Here is a 27,061-nt window from a genome sequence, read left to right as displayed (position 1 = left end):
TTGGGAATGTAGGATGGCAGCAGTGTCTCAATGAATTCCAGCTTTTCCAAGAACACACTCTGGAAGGGCTCTCTTGCCTAAAACATGAAACATCCTTGTAGTTTTTCCTTCTGCACACACAGGACCCACTTTCAAGGCCACTGCAGCAGGCACTGGCTCAGCCTTTGATTTCAGCAGGGATGTGCTGGGATATCACATAAATTGCCTGGGAAGTTGTGCACTTCCACCATGATTACATGATTTCTGTGGTTTTCTTCCCTTAGTTAATCCAGGCCTTCTGCTTAAGCTCAGAGTAAGGCAAGAGCCAAGGTTTTGCTCTTGTTCTTTCATGCCAGCAGAAATGTCTGTACTGTGCCTTGGCCCAGGTGGGAGCCCCAGCACTGGGAGACTGCAGGGAGGCTGAAGAAGAGGAGGAGGAAGATGGGTCAGTGGTGAGAGCACCTGGGAAAGCTCTCAAATCACTGCAGTGACTCCAGTGGGGAGCAGCAGAGGGCCTTTGACTGGAGGCCAGGGAAAGCTGGGAGATCAGCTCTGCTCTAAAGTGTATCCAAACCCAGATTAGCTCATTAGATATGCAGATAGTAAATTAGGGATCTCCTTCAGGAAAGGCACCCTTGAATCAGAAATAGCTGTTTTGTGGACAAAGAGCAGAAAATGCAGGGCTCTGAACCACTTCCACTGTAGCAAGAGAGCCCCAGGCTGCCTGAATCCTGCCTTGAAGAGCCACTGTACAAACACCAAGCTGGAAGTGGAATCTGGGATCAGTGACAGCAGTGCAGCACCAGCAGGTCCCCTCTAGTGCACAGGGCCTGGATGTAATGCGGTGTTCCTGTCTGGGACACACAGCCTGAGGTGCCTTCAAGGAGGGAAACTCATTCCCAGGGCCATTCTCACCTGGGAATTTGGCTCAGTTTGTCTACTGATGAACCTCATTTCACAGGAATGATGATCAACCCTCCTGCATCCACAAGAACCCCGGTGTGTGGAGCGATGATCTCACCCAGCCCTGCAGCCAGGCTGAGCTGAGGGAAATGCAGCAGAACCACTGCAACTCCAGGGAGTTCCAGGGCTGAGCAAAACTGGAGTATCTGAACTGCACTGCCCTTACTCACACTGGCACCTGCCTGCCTGCAAAGGCCACGAGCTGCTCTGCCAAAGCCATGGGTGTTTATCACCTGGGTAGTTTATATTACTACAAAACTCCTTTATTGGAATCCCCTCCCTTCCTCTCCCTGAGCCAGCCAAGGCCATACTTTGCCTAGGAAAAGCAAGTTTGCCAAGAGCTTGTGAAGAATTCTCTGCCCTCCTCTTGTGCCATCTGTAGGAAAACTGTGCTCCTCTCTGAACTGTATCACTAGAGGAACAGCCAAACCTATTCTTTTTCCCTAACTGGGCTGCAGATCTTAAGATCCCAGTTTGGGGCAGGCACAAGTTTCCACTGACCTGTCCCAGCTTCAAAGATATGCCCTTTCCCCAGAAAAATCTTGGGTGTGGGGGTGTGGAGAGAAAGAAGGCTGGGAGCTTTGGGCCAGGCTGATGAGATGGGAGGGCCGAACTCCTGGCACTGTTCATAGCCTGTCTCTGCACATCTTATCTGGGAGAGTGGGCAGAAATGCTGCTGGCCTGCCGTTCCTGAAGGGGGGTATGTGATGATTGCACTGGAGGAAGTGGTTGAGAACAGCTCAGCCCTGTGAGAGCAATACCCCAGAACAAGCTGCCAGGTCCCAGAGGGGTTTCATCCCTGACTTCATCCAGCTGCCACAGCCACGCTCCTGGATCGCACTGTCTCCCATCCCCACGGACACGCTAGCACCTCTGGCATTTCCTCTTCGCCTGCAGAGAGGGTTGTGCTGAAGGGGGGACTGAGCTTTGGAGAAATTACGCTGCTTTTCATCCTGCTATGGGAAACACAGGGCTGGAAACACTTCTGAGGGGTTTAGGGCAAGAGGAAGAGCAAAGAAGAGGTGGTGGTGGTGGTCTGCAAGTGGGAATGCCCATGCTGTGGTAGCAGGCAGAGAGATTTCTGTGCAGGTGTCTGAGGGGTTCAGCTCTGGCTTACGCTGCTCCCAGCCCCAGCATTCCCATTTATTATCAGCTGCACCCCCGATGTTATGCGCTAATTTCCACAGCAGACTCATTCACACACAACACACACAACACCCACCTACATGCAGCAATGGCTAGACAGACACAAAGCATGCAGCAGCCAATTATTTGGGGTGGGAACAGCTTGCATGAGCTCATGATGAAGCTTAGCCTTAATTCTGCTGAGCTGGAGAGGCTGGAGCTGTGCTCTGCTCTCCTGACTGACTGCGGAGCACAGAGCAGGGCAGATGATGTCAAGGCAAATCTTTTTTTGTCTGCAGTGCAGATTTGGCTGTGTGAATTTACTTGCAAATGAGGCTTCCAGATCCCCTATTGGAAAGCAGGAGTCCTAGGCCATACCCAGAGTGCCACTGCTAGCCCAAATTCCTGCTTGTGCTGCAAAAGAGGTGGCCTTGGCTTGGAAGGACTTGGGCCCAACTTCCCAGCAGGAGCTGCAGGCAATGAGAAACCAGTGGGATTGCCAGTGGGATGGGGAGGAGTGCCTGTGCTGCAGACACAACACAGGAGCCCACCACAATGGAAACAAAGGAGGGGAGACCCCAACAGTGCAACTTTCCCTCTGGTTTCACAAACTGAGCCCCAAAATCTGTCCAGAAGCACTCAGGGTTCATGGACACATCTGGAGTTTAGTGAAGCACGTCTGTGAGCGAGGATTTTGTTCCATTCCCAGCTGTGGGAGAGGCCTGGATGTTCCAGCCACGGCACACAAAGGGAATTGCCGTGACCCAGGCTGGCATGGAGCAGACTTGTGTTTGCACTAAAAGCCAAGGGTCACAACACATCACCCAAAGATCCACCAGCCACCCAGCCCTGGGGATGTTTTCTGTCACACTGCAGCAGGGACAGAAACCTCACAGCTCCCGTGCCAGACCCGCTATTTAGGAGTGTTTACTGAAGTCCAGAGTCACATATTCCCAAAGAAAAGGGTAACACACCCTGCAGTACACATGACTGGTGAGGGAAAAATGGAACATCTTATTCTTAGAGCATCTCCAAACCCCATGCAGAGGGCTGCACAATTCTCATTTATGGACATAAAAGGTAAAATCCATCTTGTCTGCCTCTCCATGCAGGCTTTTTTCCCATCTTTTCCCAGCCTAGTTCTACACCTGCCAGACAACAGAGCACCGTATATGGAACTGAAGAGTAGTGGTAACCTCTTCCCTCATCAAGACAAAGGAACCAATGATTCAGAAATCCCCTATCAGTCCACGGATCCACTGCTTTTTGGAGTCCTAATAGAAGATGGACAATAGGTGAGACCTTATCTACAGTACTACACAGAAAAGGAGAATCCCAAAGAAATCCTCATGGAACTTCCTGGTAGAAACCAACCCCACCCTCACTGGTATCTCCTCTGGCATCTGCTGTTACATTAAAATATCTCAGAGTCCCCCAGCATCTTCCATGGCCCCTGGCAGCACCATCACCCCTGTTTTTAAAGCTGGAGATGTCAAGGTATGGAGAGTTCAGCTCAGGATGGCTCACAGGTCCGACCTGTATGCCTGACATCCCTTCCAGCTTGTCCTGTCTGCTAGGCACTGCTTGTCATTCCAAGTGCATCCACAGCTAAATGAGCACGATACAAGTGCTTTGTATGGGCATCAAGGAGGACAGACCATCATCTGCAGTCTAGACTGGTCCCTCCTCCTGCCCTCCCCACGATTCACAGGAAAATAGGGATGGAAAAATATATTCCTCTTGTTATTAATAGAAGTGCAACTTGTGCATGCATTAGTACCTTTGAAATGAAGGGGGAAAGGTCAAGCATCGAGAATTTGTGCTTAATGAAAGTGGGTTTGCTATTGTTAAAAAAGCTGCACGGAGCCAGGCATCATTATCTTTTCTCTTATCTCCTGGGCCATGGGGAGAGCTGGCTGGGCCATGGCAGGAGTGAGATGGGCACAGCTCCTGCTGCGCTGCAGAGCTGGGCTGTCCCTGCGGTGGACATGAGGGGCACAGGGAGGGCCTCCCCTGCCCACAGGGCCCCCAAGAGGCACCACTGCCCTGCTGAGAGGGCTGAGTGAGCCCCTGGCCCTGACATCCCTGGGAAGGAAAGGATTTGTGGAGTCCCCCGGTCTCTGGAATGCAGCTGTTATCTCCTCCCAAGTGCTGGTAACTGACAGATGTTGCTTTCCCACACTCAGCACATCCAAAAGCATTTCCTCAGGTTTTCCAGGGTTTTCCATGCCTTCCTCGTGCTCAGGTAGGACGAGGAGCACACTGTAACAGTTCCCAGGTTCTGATCAGGAGCAGGAGCAATGACTCCAACAGAGTTCCTGTGCTCTCAGTCCCACTGCAGCTGAGCTCCCTACACAGCTCCCGATTGTCTGGCACTCACAAACACCCCAAGCTGTCACAAGGGAAAAACAGGAGTCAGAGCTCCTGCACTAGAGTCAGCTGGCAACCTGCAGCTCCTCTCCTGCCTCTGAGCTCTGCCATAATGGATGCACACACACACACACACACACACACACACACACACACACACACTACCTCTCCATCCGAAGAGGATGCAACTTAAATCCTTAATTAGCACATTTGGACAAGTCACCACAAATGAGATTAGCTGTCCTGCATCACTGGAGAAGCTGCTGTGCCCCTGGAACGTGGAAGTGATGGGCCCTCAAGCTGACCTTGGAATTCCCCCTTGGATACTCATCTGCTTTGCTCTCATGGCACTGTCTTTCCCTGCTGCCTGCAGCATCTCCTTGGGAGATAAGAGCCTGGTTTTCCTCCAGCCTGGTGCTAACACCAGGCACGGGGTGACCACACTCGATACTGCACACAGTGAATAATTCCAGTTTGGAAAGGGCCTTCCCAGCCAGCAAAGCATTCAGTGTGGAAATGGAGCAGGAAAAGGTCTCTCTAAGAGCACCTTGCTAGCCCAGGACACATCTGCTCCCCCTGCCGTGTTTCTGGAGTCCTGAGTGCTGTGTCTGCTGACAGACCCAGGGCTGGTGCTGTCGGCACTGCAGAGCTGCAGGGAGCCACGCAGTGTCCTGCTCTGCCCTGCGCCTCATCAGACCCCAGCCCACTCTGGGGGACCTGAGCACTCCTCACCGGAGTCCTTGCTCCTACATCTCAGTCCACTGCTCTTGTCCTGGACAGCAGCTTGGATTCTGAGCGTGCAGTGCTGCTCGGGAAGAGCCCTTGCCCTGCCCTGCAGGCTCAGCAGTGACAGCTTTACAGCCAAGGAGTGCTCAGCTCCGTGGGGATGAGCTCTGCAGTGCTGCTGGGGAGAGAGGTCCTGCAAACGTTTCAGGAAGGAACTTAAATCAACCCTGTTCACCATAATGACTGACTCTTCTGCAAGGGAAGCAAGGGAAACTCGTGAATCTCCAGACATTCCAAAGGCAATGATGTCACCAGCTGGGGGCTGCCTGCATGGAAAGATGTTTGTGGACACTGCACCTGCCTGCACAGCCACAGGAAAGCGTGTGGGACACACTCCTGTGAAGGAGTGAAGGAGGTGGACAGCACCTGGATCCTTTCACGTGGAAATCAGCCCATGCTTCGTTACACACCCAGCAAGGGATACAAGAGATCTGTCAGAGCTGCTGATGTTCTTAATTCTTCCTCCTGGCCTCCAGTTCTGGGAATGGTCTTATCCCTCCTCACAGCCTGGCCTGTGTTCAGCCACAGAGCTCCTGGCACAAACCTTCTGGGGGCAAATCTCAAGTAGCCACTTCCCTGCAGCCTGACCTTTCCCTCACACTCAGCAGTGGAAATGGGCTTTTTGAAGTTCTCAAAAGGAGCTGGCACCTTGCTTTTTGAGTGACATTCATCTGTAGGTAAATTGATTTAATAGCTTGTTAGAGTGCCAATTAGAACCAACAATAACTCAATTGACCTATAACTGCCTTGGCACCAACACAGCTTTCAAAAATAAGAGAAAGGAGGAAATCTCTGCTCTGGCAGAGATGAGAGCTCAGATAGTTGGTTTTGAGAGCAAACTGAGGGATTCATGGGCTTGCTAATGAGATGCTCATAACACATCAGAAACAAAGACAAATTTCAATGGTTTCAAGCTAAAATGACACTATGTTATCTCCAGACAAAGATCACTCTTTTATCTGTATAATAAATGGATTTCAGTGCAGTAGCAGTGACTCCAGAGCAGAAAAAAACCTCAGTGCCACAGAAAGCACTAGCATAGTTACCTAACCGGAATAACACTGGATTGAAACCCCAAGTTTACCTCCTTAAAATAGTGCTGCAAAGTCCTACACCGACTCTGTGGGTTTTACCCTCAGAAACCACATTTTCCCTTCAAATAAAACCTGTTTCATTTCTTCTGCAGTGGAGATTGTGCTTCCAGACAAATTCATCATGTTAAATGCTCAGGTCTGAGGATTGAGATCTTTCAAGTTTAAAAAATAGAAACTGAGTAGCTTTTGTCTAAACATTGGCAGTGTCCAAGGATAAGGAGAAGGATAATGTGGAAGGGTTTCAAATTACTGGGAAAAATGATCCATTCTTAAGTCAGGAAGGGGATGGAAAAAACTGAGATTGTTGGAAGAGTCGGAAGGACAACGGCAACTAAGAATATGTCAGAGGAGAAGGAACTGATTCAGAGAGACCCAGCCAGAGAAAAAGCTGAAGGATAAGGATGGAGACTGGAACTGGACTGAGTAAATGCCAACCCAACACACTGCAACATGGCAAGGGGTGAGGGGGAGAGGCATTACTGAAAACAAGGTGGAAATCAGCAATCAGATGAGCAAGAAGCTGGATATCAGCATCTAGGACTGGCTGGACAGGACACCTGCCACAAGGAGCCCAGAAAAAGGAGATGACACTGGTGGGATGAGAAACACCAAGGGAGAGAACAGGTTGGAGAGAGGGAAGCTAAAGGTGAGAAGGAGAAAACAAGCAGGGAGTTTGTAACAGGCAAACTGTGTTTCCTTTGGAGCCTGGAGTAGCCCTGGAATGTGGTGCAGCATCTTTCCTTGGCTATAGCTCCCTGCTACAGCCACTGCTTCATTCAGAGCAGAGGGCAGTGCAGCACAGCCTTGAGCAGCTCCACACCTGCTAATGAACCCAGATATATTATTGTGCCAAGGGGAGAGACTGAGTTGTTTTTAAAACCCTAACAACTGTACAAACCACTGCATTAAAAGTCAGACTGCAAAGTCAAAAGCTCGGGGTAGGAAACAGCAGACAGGAGCTTGGCTGTGCCGTGTTCCAGTCACCACATGGATCAAACCAGTGCTTCCCAGAGAATTCCTGCCTCCTCCAAGGTGGCAGGGAGGGCTTGAGGCAGGCGTGTGCAGGAGAGGATGTTCTGTAGGAGCTCATTTCTTGCCCAGCCCGGCAGGTTTGCAGTGCAAGAGGGAAGGAACTGCAGGTGGGATGTGATGGCCAGGGCAGGTGAGCAGAGCCCCGGAAACGCCCCTCTGCCAGAAAGCTCCTGCAGGAGTGTCAGGCAAGGAGCCCAATCCCAAATGGAACTGCAATAATACTCTGAGATGATGCTGGGAGAGAACACGATGTCATTGTTTACAGCAATGATTATTTTTTGCTATAACAACAGACAAACCAACAAGCAGCAGAGGCTTAGGAAGAGGGTGGGAGGGATGGGCCCATTTCCCAGTCTGGCTGCTCACAGAGCCAGCCTAAGAAATGGTCCAGAGCAGAATGTGCCCCGTCCTCTCTAGGCACCCACAGCTCCCCAAACAGGTCCTCATTAGCCCTTCCAAGTGCCAGGGATGGCCCGGTCCCTGCAGAGCCCCTAGGGCAGAGCTCTCACCAAGGGGATACTGTGAGAGGCCTCCTGCCCTGCACAGCTGGGCCTCAGTTCCACCACCCCCAGGTCAGAGATGGTTTTACCTCAACCCCCTCCAGTCCATGCCACCTCGCTATAACCTGGCGATGATATTTCCAATTTCCTTGCTGTCAGGAAGTGAACATTTATTGTTAGCACAGTGAATATTTTGTAAAGCCATGAGAAAATTAACCTTTTTTTTTTCCCTTCACATATGGATTTGAATAAGATATAATAAATTAGATATGTTATCTTACAAGAAGAGATGAAGAAAACATTAAATTGTTTTTCCCAAAGGAGCCATTCCTGAGTGTACTGAGGGAGGGACAGATAATGTCTTCATCTGTTGGCAAAGATTGGTATGAAGGGCCTGGCTTAAGTTGATGCAAAAATCTTAACCACAGCTCTTTTTGTTAAATCTCAATGCTTGCTTTACTATTTATTTATGTTATTTTATCTCATTTTCTCCACATAAAAATACCGCAATATATTAGTCCTAAAATATTTTACCATGGTGACCCACTGAGGTGTTGCCTTTACTGAGGCCTTCCTGTTTTCCAGCTCAGGCATGTGGACATGCTTCCTACAAAAAGCTGTACTCCTGCACAGACTGTCTGGTGTGGGATTCTTTATCCTCTGCCTCCTGACCAGGGAGCTGGGGCATGAAGCCTGACTTGCCTATGGATGTGGGAAGTATGGATGCAGGAGTTTCACTCCCTTAGGTCACGGTCACAAAGCCATGGCTCTTCTGGTTCTTTCTGACAGAAAGTCCACTGAAGATAACAGAGACCCAATCATGTGTTCAGCAGAATTTGGATTATCCTATGTATGATTTCTGTTGGGATCCCCTCATTCTGCTCCAGCAAAATGCCTTGGGAATTGGCTGGGAAGTTCTCTGCAGCAAAGGCAGATTTTGTCTCCCTGCTACCCCAGGGACACCCCATCACCACAAAGAGAAGAGAGCCAAGCCTGGGAGCTGCCCCCTCCAAACCTGGCCTGTTGGCACTCCCCGTTGGATTCCAATGCCAGGTACAGTCCTGCCATCAAAGCCACTGCCCCCTGCCCTTTCCCTGAGCCAGAATTCCCAGTGCTGCACATCCTGCTCCATGGCTTGGAGCAAAGGGCGAGTCATGGACTCGGGAACGGAGGGAGGGCAGCACGAGGAGCAGCACTTTGGCCAAGAGATGGAGGAGAAATGGGCATTATTGCCTGAGAGCAGGGAGCAACCCCCACCCAAGGAAGCTGCTAAAGTCAGTCACCACTGCTGGACTCTCCACAAATTGTTTACCCTTCGAAAGCACGGGGGAAAGCTTCCCAGTGAGAACAGTGTGCGCAGCCAGAGCAGCACCCAGAGAGGCACTGGAAATCAGGCCTGCTCAGGAGGGTGGGAAAGGTAAGCACACATCCTTCCCATTCCTGCTCCATCCCACAGTGCTATTGGGTACAGCTGTTTAGGACTATAATTATTAAATCCCACCGATCCCCCTGGTGAAGGGAGGCTGAGGGACACTGCAGCAAGAAGGGAAGCAGCGATTTTGTTGTTTCCCCTTATACCTCACACCTGAGCACCTGGATTTTGCTGCCACAGAAACCTCCCCAGGGTCCCAGCAGGCAGGGAGCACTGGCAGAGGAAGCAAAGGAAAGAAAGGATCTGTTTGCACACAAGTATTACAAGTAATGGAGAGCAGTGAAAAGAAGAATTCTAAAATCTGTAGTTGGGTCTGCTATCGAGCGGAATGTTTGCCATTGTTTTCAAAGAGACAGCGGCTTCTCTTCACTGTGAGGAAGTTAATAGATTACTGGGCAGTGAATAATGTGCACTTCTATTTACATCCACTGCTGGGACTATTTTGGGCCCTCTGATAGTGTATCTGTTCTCAGGTCTTTCTAAAAGCAGCATGCTACGCTTCTTTTGCAAGCAATTCTGGGCAGCAGCTACATCCCATATGCTTCAGTCAGCTACAAACTAGACAGATCATTGTTTGTCTGGAATTTTTTTATTAAACCAATTGTACTAGATCAATGCTTCCTCTAAGCAATAAAATACAATTCTGTCTACCCAGTGGAAGAGCTTTCAAAATCACAGATAAATCTTGATCTAGAAAACACAGTGTGGCTCTGCACTGATGTGCAATCAACCACAGATGCAAATGAACTCCAGCTGCCAGCACACACATCTGCACTTCAGAATGGGAGCCAGGACTCTTAATTTTCATTACAAGTTGCTAAGACACCTTTTAAGTGCTTCTAGAACCAGCCCACTGCATTAGTCAGGAGTACTCAGGGGCACCGAGCTTGATTTTTATAAAGGTCATTTGATGTCTTTTCCCCTCACAATGGACTAAAAGCAGAGATCAACAGAGCCTGAATCTATATTAATTTGTTTTACTCTTGGAGGGTCATAGATTTGCCACTGGAATTAGCCCTATTAGATGCTAAAATGATAATTTAATGAGACAATGATGAAAGCCTCTGTTCTATTCTAAATCAGGAACTCCTCTGGAAGCGGAGCGCGAAGGAGCAGCGACTCCGTGGAGTCAGAGAATGGCACCAATGTCATTTCACAGCAGTGCATCGGCCTGCAGTGTTCCATGCAAACTTCCCAGCTCCAGCTGCTCGGAGCCGGGAGTCACGAGGGCTGGAGCCCCAGCAGAACCTGCCTGGAGACGCGCCTCGCTCGAGAGGGGAGGCAGCTTCCTCCAAAGGCAAACTCTTGACCAGCAAACACTGCTGCACAGCCTGGGTGCCAGCACAGGGCAGGATGATGGAACCTCCAAGATCCCGAGGTTCCGGAATCCGCAGCCGGCTGGAACAGGGAGCAGTCAGGAATTGCACTGCGTAATTCCCCCAGCACAAAACACCCTCCTTTGGGGCACCGATACAGCTCTTGCAAATATTTTGGTAAGATCTGCTCTTTGGTGCAATCTGCTGCATCTCAGAGGTCAAAAAACGTTAGCCATATTCACGGGAATTGTTTCCAAGAGAGATGTTTTAGCAGAGGGCAAGAGGGAACACAAAGCCCCAGCAGAAGGTGGGAGGGCTCCCACTCTTCCCCTTCAAAGCAGCCATTGTCCACAGGTCACTTTCCATGGAAGCCCAGGCACATTCTCTAAGCAGTGTTCCTACCCAAACAGATCTGCTGCAGGTGACCTAGAAACAGGGGTGAACAAAGCCTCCCTGGAAATATCCCCGAGCAGGCAGTGGTGCACCCAGCTCCTCCTGGCCTCGGCACATGGCTCCAGACTCTCACCCCACTGCCCCAGCCCAGCCCAGGGGGACAGCGGGGACACAGACCGTGCTGCTGGGCTGGGCTGCTACACCAGTTCAGAAGGAAACCAGCCCACCTGGAATGTGCCCCAGGTACAGACACACAGCTCCCTGTGCCTTCCCTGCACGGACTGCAAGCTTTGTCAGGTTCTGTTATTAACACCAGGAGTCACCCACGCACCCACGGACAGCTCAGTGCCCGCAGCTCCGTGGCATCATCCAGCTCAGGGAGCCAGGGCTTGCCAGCAGACTCCATTCCTTAGGAGAGGCCCCATAACCAAGTGCCTCAGGAATGAAAAGTTACTTCATCGTCTTGTGGAATAAGCTCTGGTTCTGTAGGAACCTTAAAATCCCAAACTCTTGGGACCATCTCACCTTGGCCAAGGTGGTTACCTCAGCTCCTGCTGCTCAAGTTTGCCATGCTGGTTCTGCACTGAAAACAGGCACAGATATAGAAGGGAATAAACCCACTACAGAGACAGAAGGACATGGAAGCTGAACACTGCTTTTGCCTAGCTCAAGATACAACACAGAGACTAAACCCCAAATTTCCTGAGGGCACGACACGCAGAGCACACCTTGCTGGAATTACCCAAGAAAACACAGCTGGTAAACTCCAGACCCACGGCAAAAGCTGCAAATATAGCCAAGAGTATGGAACTGGTATTGTTCTCTTGAAAGGTGCTCATTCTCACATTTCTGTGTTTGGGAGCTATTACTTGGTCAGTCTCACTGGGAGGCAATTTTCCCCTGCTTCCAGCATGGGATTGGGTAAGGCTGTGCTCACAAGGACTCTGCATCATGCTGGAGCTGCTGGAAACCCTCCTAAGCTCAGTCAGCTGTGTGCTTGGGACACTTGAATGCACTGAATGTAAATGACAGTGCAGTCCTCCAACTCACAGAGCCTTCTAATAACATTTGTTAATCCAAGCAAATATCAAGGAATCTGGTCAGTGCCAGTGCTGAATCCACTAAGCGTGTGGGCTGCTCGCTAAATCCCTAATAGGTGTCAAGACGTTTATCATTCCTGCCTTTGGGAGGCCAAATCCACCCCAAAACTCCTTCCTGCAATTATCTCACTAACTGTATTTTCAGGAATCACGCACGGTTCCTTGCAGAGTCCACAAATTCAATAAAATCACGTAGTGTGACAAAGATATGTTTAAATAATATTCTTCTCCTGTGTGCTTTTAAATGTGAGATGTAAGCCTGTTGTAATTAAAGTTGAAGCAATAAACCTTAGCCATTGATTGTACACAGTAATTAATTATTGATTGCAGTGCTTTACATACATATTGCAGAGGACAGTTCACCTGCGCAGCAGATGACACTTTGCTCAGAAATACACAAACATAGCCCCTCTTCTATGCAGGACTTTACAAAAACTGGCTCTAGGGTTTCCAAGTTCAGTTCCTTATTAACCTCCACGGAGATGTTGCTGTGGAGTGAGAGCAAGCCATTACTGACTTTGGCAAAGTCGGTGTTAACTATTCCCAATCCAAACTAATTTTGCAAATGAGATGTACAGATGCAAAAGAGGCTCTTTCTCTGTTAAGAACCTTGTTAATGCACACTGCCATCCCCTGCACATCCCAATTCCTGACAAGCCATGCTGCAGTAAGACACCTACACAGCAGCAACAGTAGCAACATCCCTGCCTAACTCTTGGGAAGGAGAAGGGAGAGGACTCGGAGGTATGAAAACGGGAAGCATCAATCAGGCAGAGCATCCATGGAGATGCAGGACTAGTTAAGATCAGACACCACGCTTTTAGTCTAGAGTTGTGCATCAGGTGGGAACAGTTTTCCCCATTTACAATGAACTTAAAGAGAACCTTTCCATCATAAAAAGCCAAAGCCAACTGGTTTAAAACCGATTTAAAATTACTAAGAGTATGGAGACACTAAAATGAGGGTGCAATGTAAATGAAACCTGCAGCTTGTTTGAGTGGAGCAGATCTTGGCTGTGTCCTCTGGCTAGGAAATGACCCAGGAAAGTTCTGCCGGGGTGGGTGCCCTGTGCGGGAGGTGACATGGGAAGGGGCAGCCCAGCTAGTTTGGAGTGGGCCGGAAAAGGGGGGGTTGTACCTGAAGTCGCTGTAGGGATGGATGATCCAGAACCCGGCAGACTTAACTCTTTCCTGCTCCCTCTCCACGGCCTTCTGGCTGCCAAACATCCTCAAGGAGAATTTGTTGACCCCCGGCTGGAGCATGGCCCCGAACTGCCTCTGCATGAAACCGGCCTGGCCGAGCCTCTGCTCCTCATCTGGGGTGATCTGGTCGCACCCTCCACCTCCCTCCACTTTGATGGAGGTCGAGGAGCAGGCCCGGGGGGGCGGATGCTGGGGCTCCGGGGGGGAGGCGGGCGCTGGGGGCACAGGCAGCCCCTGCTCCAGCTCCCCGCTGCCAGGGGGGCTCTTGTCCTCCCCGGGAGAGGCTGGCTCCCCCTCGCCACCGATGAGCCGCTTCTCCTCGGCCGCGTCGTGGAGGTGCCTGCTGGTGAGCGAGGACAGGCTCCCTTTGAAGCGGCGGCAGTCCCCGTTGGTGCTGGTCTTGGCGCCCTTGCCGCCGGCCTCCGTCTCCAGCAGGCCGGGGTCCCCGCCTCGGCCGGGGTCCCCCCCGAGGGCCCGGGTGCTCCCAGCAGAGGGCGAAGGCAGTGGCTTGAGCCTGATGCTTTTCCTGCGGGTGTCCTTGTCGCTGTCATCCTCCTCGTCCATGATCGACGCCTTGGGTCCGATCTGCTGGGGCAGGCTGTAGAGCCTCTTGCGCATGGAGGGGGGCAGCTTGTCCATGGCCGCTGCTGCTGCTGCTGCTGCTGCTGCTGCTCAGGGACAGGGAGACACCCCCCCGCTCTGCCCAGCGAGGGGAACCGGCACTGCCCCCAGGCCCCTGCCCCCGGCTCACGGGGCACGGGGGACCAGAGACTGGCGTGTCATCTCCTTACCAGGCTGTGGCATCCACAGGCTCTGCATCAAAACACAGGCTCTGCATCCAGAAGGGAAGGGAAGGCGGAGGGGAAAAAAAAAAAAAAAAAAAACAGAAAAGAAAAAAAATAGAGGGAAGGCAAAAAACAGCCTCCCCTTCTCCTCCGTTGTCCCGATTTGGCTACTTGCTGCTTGTCTCCCCTTGGTGAGTGTTACTGCAATCCCTGTCTGCTCAGATGCTGAGCACTGGGCAAGAAGTCTAGAGGAGAGCCACACACTTCTGGCTGAAAGGCGAGGGAGGGCGGCAGCGGCGGCAGCAGCCGCCTTGCCATGTTGGCTTCAAGATGCAAATGTGCCGTGGCTCCTGGCGGGCAGACATCATCCAGAAAGCGAAGCTCAAGCCGCAAACTCCTCAACCTGCCGGCCAATAACACAATGAACTGCAACCTGCAGCGGCCACTGCTTGCTTACATCACTGTCATCACTTATTCCTCATGCAGCCCCTGCTCCTGGGAATATTCATGAAGCCATCCCATTCTATTGGGTTGCCATAGGAGCGACTACAGCGCACAGGCTCTGCCTACCTGAGACAGCACCCGGGCTTCTTAAAGGGGCAACGCCCGGCAACCGCGAGGCTCGGCCGCCGCTGCGGGCACCGCGCCCCGGGCGCTGCGGGCACCGCGCTGCGGGCACCGGGCAGCGCCGGGCCCGCCCCGCCTCAGCGGCCACGGCCGCCGGGCCGCCGCCAGCTTATCAACAGCGGCATCGTAAACACCACAAAGTAAATAAATACGAGCGAGAATATTCCTTTTTCTCTTGGATGCGGGCGCTCCCCGCTCCGCCCGGAGGTGTGGCTGCTGGGGGCAGGTTTGCTCGCGAAGGCACGGGGGGTTTTGTGGGAAGGGGCGAAGCCAAATTTAAAGGGAAACCAGCGGTTCACCTTGAAAATCTCACTTGCATGCAAAGCAGGGGCTCGGGGAGCGCCCGTGTTCCCCAGCAGAAGTTTGCCTGCCGGGAACACGCTGCCTTTGCCCCCGTGTGCAGGAAGGTTTGCGAGGACCCTTTCTCCGTGGCTGTTTGACTATTGCTCTCCTGAGGGGTTGGATGTGGAGAGGTCATTCCAAAGCGAATAAATGCAAGCAGCTGCATGTGGGCGCGCTCCGCCGCTGGCCTGCGGGGGCTGTCCCCGCGGCGGGGGAACCCCACTTCCCCCGGGGCTCCTGAGTCAGCACTGCCCGCCCAGGCTGCTCCGGGAGCCAGCCTGGGAATCCTGCTGCCCCTTACTGCTGCCCACGAGGCACCTCCTGTAACGGAGGCCAAAGCACTGGGGAAAACCGGCTACGATTAGGCAATACCTTTTGATGTTTGAGAGGGTTTTTCTGGAGAAAAAGAGGGAAAGAGGTGGCAATCAGCCCTGCCTGTGCTTCTTTGGGAATGGCTGCTTATTCTGTTTAAAAAGCTCCTAGATTGATAAAGTGATTCAAATCCTTCCTAGTGCCAAGCCTTTGAAACCAGTGGAGTAAAATCAACAATCTGTTTGGCCACATGAGAGATTTTGGTGTGTATTTTTGCAGAGATTCAGCATCTGAGGCTTTCTAGAACGTTTGTTGTTTCAGACATTGCAAATCCTACCTGCTAGGAGAAGGAAACCACGTGAACTGCGCGGGCAGGGAGGCTGAGCACAGGCAAGGAATGCCCACGGCAGGCAGGGAGGAAATCCCCACCTTACCTCCGTGCTCCTGCTCTTAGGAACAAATCTTTTTCCCTTTCCCCTTGCAGGAGCCGGTGGCCAGAGGTGACTGTGCCATGTAGAGCAGCAGGATGCTCCTGCAGCTCCACGGCAAGGAAATGCTGCTCAGCAGTTACTTCAGCAAGCACACACACACACAGCACATGCTTCCTCATCTTTGTTTGCCTCTCCCTCGCTCTCTCCCGAATCCTTTCTCCCATGTGTTCTACCTGCTCCTCTCCTCCTCCCACCTCCTGGCACAGCCAGACTGCCTGTGACTCATTCCAAATACTCTACAGTGCAAATACCATTTAATATTATTATTTTCATCACATTGCTTTTCTGGGGAAATAAATTTCATTTTTTCCAGTGCTCCTGTAGATTAGATAACGTGAAATAAGCCAGGGAGAGCACTAAAGGTCTTTTCCCTGTATTTCTTCTCTCCTCCAGGCACTAGGGATGCTGAGGTGTAAGCACTTCTGTGCCTCAGCTGCAATCAACTGCCTTCCAAAAGGATGTGTTTTGATTAATGAGGTGCACAACATCTGAAATTGATGCAGCTTCTTAAGCGTAGTCCCTCGTGTTCCCAGGGAATGACAGAGCAGGAAAGGACGTGCTCAAGGAACCAAGCTGTTTGTCCTCCCTCAGCCAGAGGTGTTCTGGCTGGCACTCGGAAAATGCCCCACCATTCCCTGGCCTGGCTGGGATGGTTGTGCCCCATTTGGTGACAGGGATCAGGCTGTGCCCCATTTGGTGACGGGGATCAGGCTGTGCCCGGTTTGGTGACAGGGATCAGGCTGTGCCCCCTTTGGTGACGGGGATCAGGCTGTGCCCAGTTTGGTGACAGGGATCAGGCTGTGCCCCGTTTGGTGACAGGGATCAGGCTGTGCCCGGTTTGGTGACAGGGATCAGGCTGTGCCCCATTTGGTGACGGGGATCAGGCTCTCTCCCAGCCCTGAGGAGGGGGAGAACACCACAGGGCTCTGCTCCATGCCTTGTGCAGGACAGAAATGCTGGGGAGCAGAGGCTGAGCTGGGCTGTGGGCACACACTGCACCATTCCAGAGGGATGGATCTATCCCTGTGCCCAGGAGCCCGGCACTGCCCAGCTCCCACTGTACCCACGTACACCATATGTGGAATTCTTCATCTACAGCCCACAGCTACCTTTACACCTCTCTGTAATAAAGATGAATGTTAGGAAGCTCTCAGGGCTCATGGAATCATCCAAAGTGCTAAATCCAGAAGGTGCCTCCTCTGTCTCCAAGTGTGCATTCCTAAACACTTCTAAAAACTTGGCTCCAGCAGTTCCAGGTAACCAAACTCAAAGGAATTTCTCGACTCTTTAAAATGTAGTGACAATTCTGGGTTGAGAGAACTTCAAAGTAATGGTATTTTACTTGAGAACCTTCCAAGAACTAAGTGTAGAGGATGGGAATTTTCCTTGTCTAATGGTATGAAACCACTGTCAAAGATGGAATTTATTGCCAGCATTGTGGCACTGCTTTCCATGGCTGCAAATACACATTTAGAAGCAGATTTTTAGAATATTTCACTGTCTTGCATATCACTAGCCGCACAATACATTCAAAGGGGGGATGGAGAAGTCACCTGTCAGAAAAAGGCAGAACTGGTTGTGAGGGCAATTATCTCCTTTTTAACAATATTTGTCAATATTGCTCCATGGGACTTGGCATAGATATTAAGGGAATGAATTTAGTGGGGAGAATGCAGGTGAAGCAGCCAATGATTCGTTTGTTTCTTAAGGAATTTTGCCAGCTCATATTTATATATATATATATATTTATTTTTTTATATATTTATGTATATTTATACACATATATGGTATTTTGATTAAAATCTGGTGCTACTCTGCAGATGTGAAAAATCCCATTCCAAATGAGCTCAGGACTACATAAAAGACTGGGAGCCATAAGAACTGATATCCTGTAGCTCAGGGTACAGAAATAGCAGTGCAAGCTGGTCTTTTAGGCCCACCTTTGCTTGGGTGAGAGTTCCCATCATCATCCTGGAGCCTCTAGATTCTCAGGTAAAAAAGAAGTCACTAAATATGTGGCTTGGAAGAATGGGAGCAAATCCTTTCAAAGCTGCCTATTGTTGCTAGCAGGCAGCAAGTAACTCATAATTGGCATCTGAAACTCATGAAATATTCAACACTACAAACCAGGGAAATTCTACCTTGGGGTTTTGGTGGGAGAGGCTGCACTCGCTGCCTCTGCAGCTTCCGTCACATCTCGGAGATAATGAAGAAATAATCGTGATAAATACACAAATGCTTGCTCACCCTTGGCCCTATTCATTACCCAGGTGTGCTGTCACATTGCACTCATTGAAATTCAGCCTGGGCTCTCCTCCTGCTCTCCATGTTCCTCACAGGAGCTGCAGGGTGGGGACTGGAACGTGCACCCACGCCGGTTTAAGGCCCAGGGGGCACCAGGATAAAGGAACCAGCTGAGCAATGGGAAGGGAGATCCATGCTTGGACGCTGGGATGGGCAGGGGGACAGGGAGGGAGGATCCCCCAGAGCTGCTGTGAGTTTTGAGGCAGAAGGGTTCAAAGTCCATCAGTGGGAGCACAGAGACATTGAACAGATCCCCAGCGACGGCAGATTGCGGAGCCTGGCACAGGAGGCAGCAGCCGCAGCCGAGATACGCAACAGGACGGGAAAGCTGCTACCAGGAAGTGCCTGGAAAGCAATATCAATTCCAGCTTCCAGGGGTCAATAAACCCAGAGCAAGCCTCTCTTCACCCTCGTAACCAAGATCAAAATGTGAGTTCTTGTCCAGGGTGTGAGGGGTTGTTGGGAATGTGCTGACAACCAACAAATAGCTTTGCCACCCGACTGCAAAAAGGACACATTATCCAAAATTCATGTTGGTGCCTATGGAAAGAATTCCCAAACTGCAGCAAATAAGCCCCTGAGATTTCCAGGATGTTTTGCAAAAGCTGGTAATCCTCACTGGAGCAAGCAGCTGAAAATCCCAGCTAGGAACTGAGTGATTAGCATGAGCATCTTGCCACATAACCTTTAATATTCCCCTTGGAGAATAGGAACCTTCCTAGAAACAGGAAAACAGAGACAGGTAACCACGGATGGAGCTGTAAGGAAGAAAAATGACAGAGCTCAGAGGAGCTGCTGAGATTTGAGCAGCTGCATGATTTAGTCACAATTAGCTTTCAAAGTTCCTGTCTAAACTCTACCAATGAATTCTCCAATATTCACAGTGAAATGCTCATATTGAGCTCGTATCTTGGACTTCAACAAAATTTGCCTTCCAAATATATATTCCACCAAATTTCCATTTAAAAACCAAGCACTAGTTTATTTTTCTCCCCTGATCTGGAGTTATTCAGGAGAGGGTTCAGACAGCATGGATTGCTCCAAGAGGATCAGCTCAGTGCTTATCAAACAAGTCCTTCTCAAAATAGTGCCTTTCAGCAGCGTTTAATGAGCTGCAGCCTCCCAGATAATAATGGATCCCTCTCTGGAGCCTGTCCTGCTGATGTATCTCCTGTCTACATGCACTGTGCTATCCTGGATGGTCAGGCAGTGCTGGATTGGATGGCAAATGTGCTACTGCTCCCACAGCAGTCATGGCAGCCTCCAGCTTTGGCAAGTCCAGATTCTGCTCTTGGTGAGCTGCATTCTGTCTGGGCTCACTTTAAACCTCTGTTTTTTCCCAGAAGAAGTTAATCAAACTCAACATCACATTTCCAGCCCAAAGTTTCACAGCCATACCCCCCTGTCAGACACTTGGTACACCTCGGATTTAGGAACTCAATCCTCAGGGATGTGCCTCAGCACTCCCTCCCTGCCTCCATTTGCTGAAGACAGACAGAAGACTGAAAAATTTGAAACAGGAGACTAATTAGAAACAAGATGCTCTGCAAGCAAAATGGCCATAAAAGAAATTCCTTGTGAGTGGAGTCTCCCTTGTCCAATGTGCAGGATTCAACACAAACCTTCTCTCTGTAATTCACAGCACATGGATTCTCCAGTGTCTGCTCATTTATTGATGCTGATGCCATGAGCAGCAGCTTTGAGCAGAAGATTCTCAGAGATCCCTTCCAACCTAAATTACCCTCTAATTCTATAATGCTGTGACTCAGGAGGAACTCTCTCTACTCCAGCCACCTACTTCCATAAATATGTAGGAAGGTACTCACTTTGAGACAAAATCCCTCTGTCAAATTTGTTTTAAATTATCAAACACCTTGAAATATTTGTAGGGGGGAAACTGACACAATGATGGATACCAGGCATGACTCTGCAAGATTCACTTCTTCAGGCAGGCAGCAAGAAGTCAGGTTTTGGGAGAACAACCTCAAGGTATTTCCATTCTGACTCAATATCCCTGGACTTGTGAAAACAGCCAAACTACTAAACCGAAGCTTGGTCAGCACATCTGAAATGGAAAAGCTTCAAGCAGATGCTGTTGATCACTGCCCCTCCCAGACACCCCTGCCATGGTGCCCACAGAGGGATTTTCAGGAGTTATCCCATGCAGACACCCCAGCCATGGTGCCCACAGAGGGATTTTCAGGAGTTATCCCATGCAGACACCCCAGCCATGGTGCCCACAGAGGGATTTTCAGGAGTTATCCCATGCAGACACCCCAGCCATGGTGCCCACAGAGGGATTTTCAGGAGTTATCCCATGCAGACACCCCAGCCATGGTGCCCACAGAGGGATTTTCAGGAGTTATCCCATGCAGACACCCCAGCCATGGTGCCCACAGAGGGATTTTCAGGAGTTATCCCATGCAGACACCCCTGCCATGGTGCCCACAGAGCAATGGCTCAGGAATTATCCTTCCCACTCCCTAACTTCAGTGGAATACAGCTTCGCTGCCATGAAAATATGGCCAAGGGATGCAGAGTATCTTTTTCTGCCTGCATTTTGTTCTTAGTGGCACAAGCACATCCTCTACAAACAAGCAAACAGGTTAGGCCAGCCTGAGTCCTCCAGCAATCCCCACTATCCTGCAGGAAAAGGAGGATTTGTGCCACCACCATGTGTGTGGCTCAGCAGCAGTGTCAGCAGTGCCCAGCACCTCAGGAGCCAGGAGATAAGGACAGGAAAGGGAAAAAGCTTCACTTGATAAGGCTGCAAATAATTCTGAGATTAAAATAAATCTTTAGAACCCCACCCTTGGGTGGCAGTGCCTGTAGCCCACTCAGCACCTCCAAGGTTATCCTAAATCCAAGGTTATTCCCTGCAGTTTGCTCCTGCCTGTGTCTACACATGCACATCTGTGCTTGTGCTGAGCAAGCTTTGCCTTCAATTCTGGATCCAAAATGTCCAGCCTGGGCCTCTGTCATTTGTTGCTGTTGTTGAATCAGAGGTGTTACAGAAAATCCTGCTGAAGTCAAAAGCCAGCAGAGAACAGAACATGGCAGCAGAGGAAACAAGCTCCTGCTCTCCAAATGCCAGCTGAGGCCTGCTTCCTTTTTCCCTGTTTAGGTTCAGAGAAAGCTTTGGTGAGAGGAGTTGAGCAGGAAAAAGACAGAGAAGAGGGGATCCAAACCAGAAGAGGAGGGCAGAGCCCCATGAGAACATGGGAAGAGGGCAGGGGGGAACTGTCTGCACTGCATGATGAAGCTGTGGTGCAATACCACCATTAGGGGCAAGCTGAACTCCCATTATAAGCTGCTTTGTGGTCATTCTTCATCTCAACTATCTAAGCTGAAAACCTTATCTTTACCAAAAAGGGAATTTCCTTATTTTGAAAGATAAAACAAAACCTGCTTTGTAAACAAGAAGGTCATATGTGAAGAAGAGGGGAAAAAAAAGAGAAAATGTGGTTTTCCCTCTTTTTTAAATGGTAGTTCAGGAGGCAATGGATTACTCAAGTGGTTAATAATGAAATGAGATTTGAACTTCTTAATGAAAGAAAGTGGTGGTGCTGTATACTTGACAAAGGTGAAATACTCAGCAAAACCAGGAGGAAGGAGGCAGAAGGCTCATTCCATGTTTCCTTACCTGTGCCTGCCCTTCCTGGATGCCCCTCACCTTGTGCTAATTAATTCTATCCTGCAGGCCCCTCTCTGGTTCTCAGGCCAAGGACAAACTAAGATTTCCTCCTCCTCAGTGCCACACTGGTTAAACAATCCCAAATTCTGGAATGCTCCTGGAGCTGAGCAGATGGAGCAGAGCGCCCAGCCCTGCCCCCTGACACGTTCCCAGAGCCCACCCAGGGACTCCCCATGGATTGATTTTCACAGCCTGTGCTTTCATTTGCTTTCAACACTCTGCTGACCTTTGTGTGAGGTTTAAACAAAGCTCTGCAGACCCCTGAGGCTGTTGCCTTGATCGTATCAGTTCATCACTGCAATAAATTTTGCCTGGGTGGATGGTAGCCGTGTGTATTTTTGTGAGGGGGAGGGATCCCCTCACCTGGCTCCTCTGTGGGTACTGAAGGTGGTTTTGGTGATAGCAGTGAGAAACTGCAGCTGTTACAGCTCAGTGCTGCTGAGAGCAGGGCAACACCCAGCAGTTCTAGATGCTGCTTCCTGGCTGTCTTCAGACAAGGCCGTGTCCCATGTGAATTGCAGAGACATTCCTGGGAGCAGGACAGAAGACAGGCCTTCCTGATTTCCCCCTGAACCATTAGCTGACAGAATCATTCCCTCCTGTGCTCTCCCTACTGCCCGATGGTGTCTTAAATCTTCTGTTCAATGGAGCAGCTTCAGCGAGATGCTTCCTGTGGGACACCAGGCAAACAGGGAAGGGGCGTTTGCTTCTCCAGCTGCAATTTAGGAGAATGAAAACACTTCTGTTTTTTGGGGTTTTTTAGGAAAAAAGCAGAAATCTTTCTGTCAGAGTTCTGGGTGATGTGACAGCACATGCAGCCCCACACGTGGCCAATCCGTGGTGGGACGATGGGGAGCAGCAATTTGTGGTTACCTGATTGATTTTGGCAGCACTTCCCTCACGGCTCAGCTGCTCCCTGCTTGGCACACAGGGCAGTCATGCTCCTGGAGAGCCACCAGTGCAGAGTGGTGTCACAGAGTGTCCTGCTCTGGCTGGCCCCCAGGGCCCACACACTGCACTTCCACCCCTCCCTGGGGCTGGGTAAAACCTTGCCCGAGGCAGCACAGCCCATGTGCCCTTCCCAGGTGATCTGTGTTCCTACAGAGCCTGGCACCAAACACTGATTTCTGTGGCTCATCCACAGACACAGAGAGCAGCTGAGTAAAGCACACCCAGACACTGCCAGCACCTTCTCCTGCTCCCACGGAAGGACTGGAGAGCACTCTGGAGTGGGGACATCCCAGGGCACACTCCAGCCCAGAGGGAGCACTTCAGGGTGAACAACAACAAAGCCACTGCTGTCCCCCTTCAGAGCAACTTTGTATCACAGCAGACACTTGACAAGCTGTGATCAAAGTCTGTTCCAAGAGTAATTGTGTATGTATGTAGCCACTTCTGGGCTTGTTAATTCTTTGTTTTTCACCTTTCTGCAAAACCTTTTGCAAATCCTCATTTCAGTGAAGCAACCAACTTCCATTTCCTTGGATTTGCAGGCTCCGCTTAACAGGATTAGGTGACAGGATTTCTTTGGAAATGTGTGGTGATGGAAACCACAACACATTCATGAGAACGGGGGGCAAGCTCCCAATTGTGGTGCTGCTTCTATAAATTCAAACTTCTCAGGAGGGGAAAGGGTTCAGAGGAGGGGTTTGCCCTTTCACTACTAGGGAATGCTTCACTTTTCCTAGCAGGGACAAGACTGGAGTGGGATGGACAGAGAATGATCCTGCCCTTCCCTTTGGCTGGAAGGGTCTCCAGGTGCAGAAGACCCTCACAAAGGTGGTAAAACTCTACCCAGCACTCGTGGGAGCAGGTGTTTGCACCAAATTCAAGATGAAGATCCTGCTCAGCGGAAAAGAACTGGAAGACAGACTTTAATAGAAAAGATCCTGGGAGTGTAATCTTTTCTGGTTAAGCAAAAGGAAGTGTAAGTAATTATTTGATAATCATCTGTAAGTACCCACATGGAGAGGTGGAGACCTGAACACGGAGGACTCCTCACACCAGCAGATGGAGTTGCAAAAGAGACGCTGCCTGGAAGCTCCACGCCTCCAGGCCAGAATTAAGTTAATAATTTTTCATGTTGAGGGCAACTAACCTCTAGATTGACATGATGAAATTCTCGTAGATTCTCTGTCACAGGAAATTTTAAGATGAAGATTAGAAATTTTTTTTCATAAAAGGTCTGCCTTAGCTCAATCCCAGATACTAGATTTGAATCTGCAATCAATTTGGGTTCGTCCCAGCTCATGTCGCAAAGGAAGCCAGAGTAAATGTTAATAATGTTTCTTCCTCTATTAAATCCTGAAAAACGGAAAGGCAAATGAACAGGAATAGTGACTGGAACGCTCACACCCTTTTCTGAGTCACTTGTGAATATGCTCTACTGCTTACATCCAGCACAAATCCCTAAGGAGCTCCTCTGGCACTATTGTGGGGCTCGATCACTTACTTTTACCATCCCTTTCTTTACCCATGTTAGGACCTTCCCTTGCCCTCTCAGGCTGCTTAGTTTCCTCAAAAAATTGATCTGCCAAAGCCTTTTGAAAATTCCAATGGACAGTACAAATCAATCTCATTATTCCATTTATTGATGACGCCTCAAAGACGTCCAAGAGGTTTGTAAACTCTCAGGACTCCTTTTGACCCTTCCCAAGTGGACTGAGGAAGACCTTTTTAATCCAAGTTCCTGTCCTGTAGGAGGTTTGTGGTGCTCAGAATTCAGGATTCTGGCTTTGGTTACAGTGATCTATTTGACCACTCTTTGGGTCTGCTTCAAAGGAAGATTCCCAATGAATTCTTGGCAATTCTGTCTTTGCTTTTTGCAAGTATCTTGCTGGAAGCATGGCAGTGTGACCGAATGGTGAATCCAAACTGAAACCCACTAATGGTAAATTCTGTTGGTGCAAAATGTTTGTTTTCCTGGAGAAACTGAAAGCAAAATAATGAGATTTCCAGGCCTGGGTGATTATATTGCATGGATTCCAAGTGCAGTGAAGTCAGCTTCAGCCTTCATGTTTTATTAATGCCTCGCAGCTCGGTAAAATGAGTAATAAACTGGCACTTTGGAGAACTGATGGAGCCATTCCCAAGGCTGGATGACAAGTAACCCATTCACTTACTGACTTTTCTCCAGAAGTTTAGCAAGATACATACAAAGAAAATCAAGGAGCCACTGAAATAACTACTTTGCACCAAAGGTGCTGCTTAGAGTGGGTGCACGAATTCACTTCAGCACCTTGTGTCTGGTTTCTATGTAGGGAAAATGTGGCACAATTGTTACTTTGGCCAGATCATCACAGTGAAATCAATGCTGGGCTCAGGATTAAAAACCTGCAACAGTCTTGCTGTCACTTTCAAGTCATTCCTCACCATTCTGTACCAAAAATCCCAATTAGTTTGAGGGGTTCTTTCCTCATAAATCCACTCTTTTATTCTAATTCCTCTTTATGAAGGGACCAAGGAGAGAGGATCAGAAATAGGAGAAAACAAACAGAAATGCTCTTAGATCTGTGTTTTCCTTCAGTGAGAACAGGAAATTCACAGATATTATCACTCCTGTGTGTACTCCTGGGACAATTTTCCTCTCTACTAAAAATTAAACCAGGGAAACCATATGCCCTGCCTAAATTTTCTAAGCAAGGCTCATTTGTAGCGTGTCAAGCTTCCAGCCTTTGTGACTGTTCACTGAAGCAAATTTCATTGCTACAGGAGGTGAAATAAGGAAGATGCTCACTAGAGAGAATCTAAAAGATTTCACCAAGGCCTCTCAGCAAAGCAGTGGTGGGAACTAAAATGCAGAATTTCCTAATTCCTCATGCCATAATCAGCCCACTGGAACAAGCTATTCCTCTCCACTTGTGCTTGTTCAATGCTGCCTCTCAAAACCAGAATCCAGCTGCTGGCACTGAGCTGAAAGCAGCTTTTGTTAAGCATTTCCCTAAATGTGTTCCAAGGCAGGTTTGTTTGCTCTAAACCTGATGAGCCAGCTGCCACAACTGCTGCCACTGGAAGGAGTCACTTCAACCCCCAGCTGACAGCAATGTCCTGAGTAGGTGTCCCTGGCTGGAAAGGCAAGCCCAGGCTGCAGTTTCATCACTTGACAGCCTCACATGTTTTGCTGTGGTGGGTAAGGAAAGGGATAACGGTACAGAATGCAAGAGCTGGCATTGCATTATTCAGAGGACCTCCTGTACCTTCCATTCCAGTGCTGCAGATTCCATGCACTGGCCAGGAAATCATTAGGAACTGGAAGTTTTCATAAGGCAAATGCAGCAAGCGGAATTAACAAGGGCTCTGAGCCTCCAGCAGGTTTCTCTGCCCCATCCATCTGTGTGCCCATGAGCCTGAGGTAAGGAAATGGGATCTTCCCAGCCTGGGGAGCCTCTGGAAACTGAAACTCACTGCAGTCCATGGGAATGATTATGTTGGGAGAAAGTCCTTATCTTCCTGCCCTTGGCAGAGGTCAGTCTGGAAATGCTGGAGGTGAGTGTGTGCTTCCCAGAAGGAATGGCAGCACATGCATGCCATGGATTTATGCTTGCAATTCAGTAAGTCTGCCTGCTTGAATCCAACCCTAATTGTAGTATGTCTCACTGATAATTTAGAGCATTTGATTTACTGATCTGATTTTACTCTTCCTGCAATTTCACCTCTTTGAGCAGATCTCGCCAGCAGGTTTTCATTACCAAATAGGTGGGTTTTTTAAACAGCACAATTGCAAGTCATAATCATAAATATCAATCTTCATAACTCATCTAAGCACTCCATGTTCTTGTAATGTCATGTGTCAGGATTCTGCTGCAGAGATAAAGCCCCATCCACACAGCTGCCAGCCTCTCATTCGTTTATTGATTCTGCCCTAGTTGCTGTAATTGAGTTTTTATACTTACCTTGCTCTTCAGTGTATAAATGCCCATCAGAGAGAGGAAAAGAGACAGTCCAGGGAGTTCCACGGCTCGGCTCCTCTCAGCAGAAGAGGGTGCTGTGCAGCTCTGATTAAAATGGATACTTCAGCAACTGAGGCAGCTAAGGTGAGGACTGCCTGTCCAGGTATCAAGCCATGTTACTCACATTCAGCAGATCACTAGGGAAAAGTTTCTATCCTTTATTTTCTACTGGATGGGACGAAGAAGAGAATAATCTGCAATTTTCCAGCACTGACTCATCTGTTCTGAGTTGCCTGTGTTAAAGCAAGCCTAAAAGGGACCTTTT

General features: G+C 49.6%; 1 protein-coding gene across 4 annotated transcripts in view; it reads right to left on the bottom strand.

Annotated features, from left to right (window-relative positions):
- The window catches only part of HCN4 (hyperpolarization activated cyclic nucleotide gated potassium channel 4), a 127,775-nt gene that overhangs the window by 74,557 nt on the left and 26,157 nt on the right, over positions 1-27,061 (bottom strand). Inside the window, exon 1 of one of the 4 annotated variants that reach the window (XM_086848437.1) lies at positions 13,228-14,692. The exons of the other annotated variants lie outside the window; for them this stretch is intronic. Coding sequence (XP_086704563.1) covers positions 13,228-13,931 — 704 coding nt within the window. The 5' untranslated portion in view covers positions 13,932-14,692. Of the gene's footprint in view, positions 1-13,227; positions 14,693-27,061 lie in introns of those variants that run through there. 4 annotated transcript variants of the gene reach the window in all.

The sequence above is a fragment of the Cyanistes caeruleus genome, chromosome 13, assembly GCF_971803275.1.
Source record: "Cyanistes caeruleus chromosome 13, bCyaCae1.hap1.1, whole genome shotgun sequence".
NCBI classification, from domain to species: Eukaryota; Metazoa; Chordata; class Aves; order Passeriformes; family Paridae; genus Cyanistes; species Cyanistes caeruleus.
Note: the sequence above shows the minus strand (reverse complement) of the source record. Positions and strands in the feature narration are given on the sequence as shown.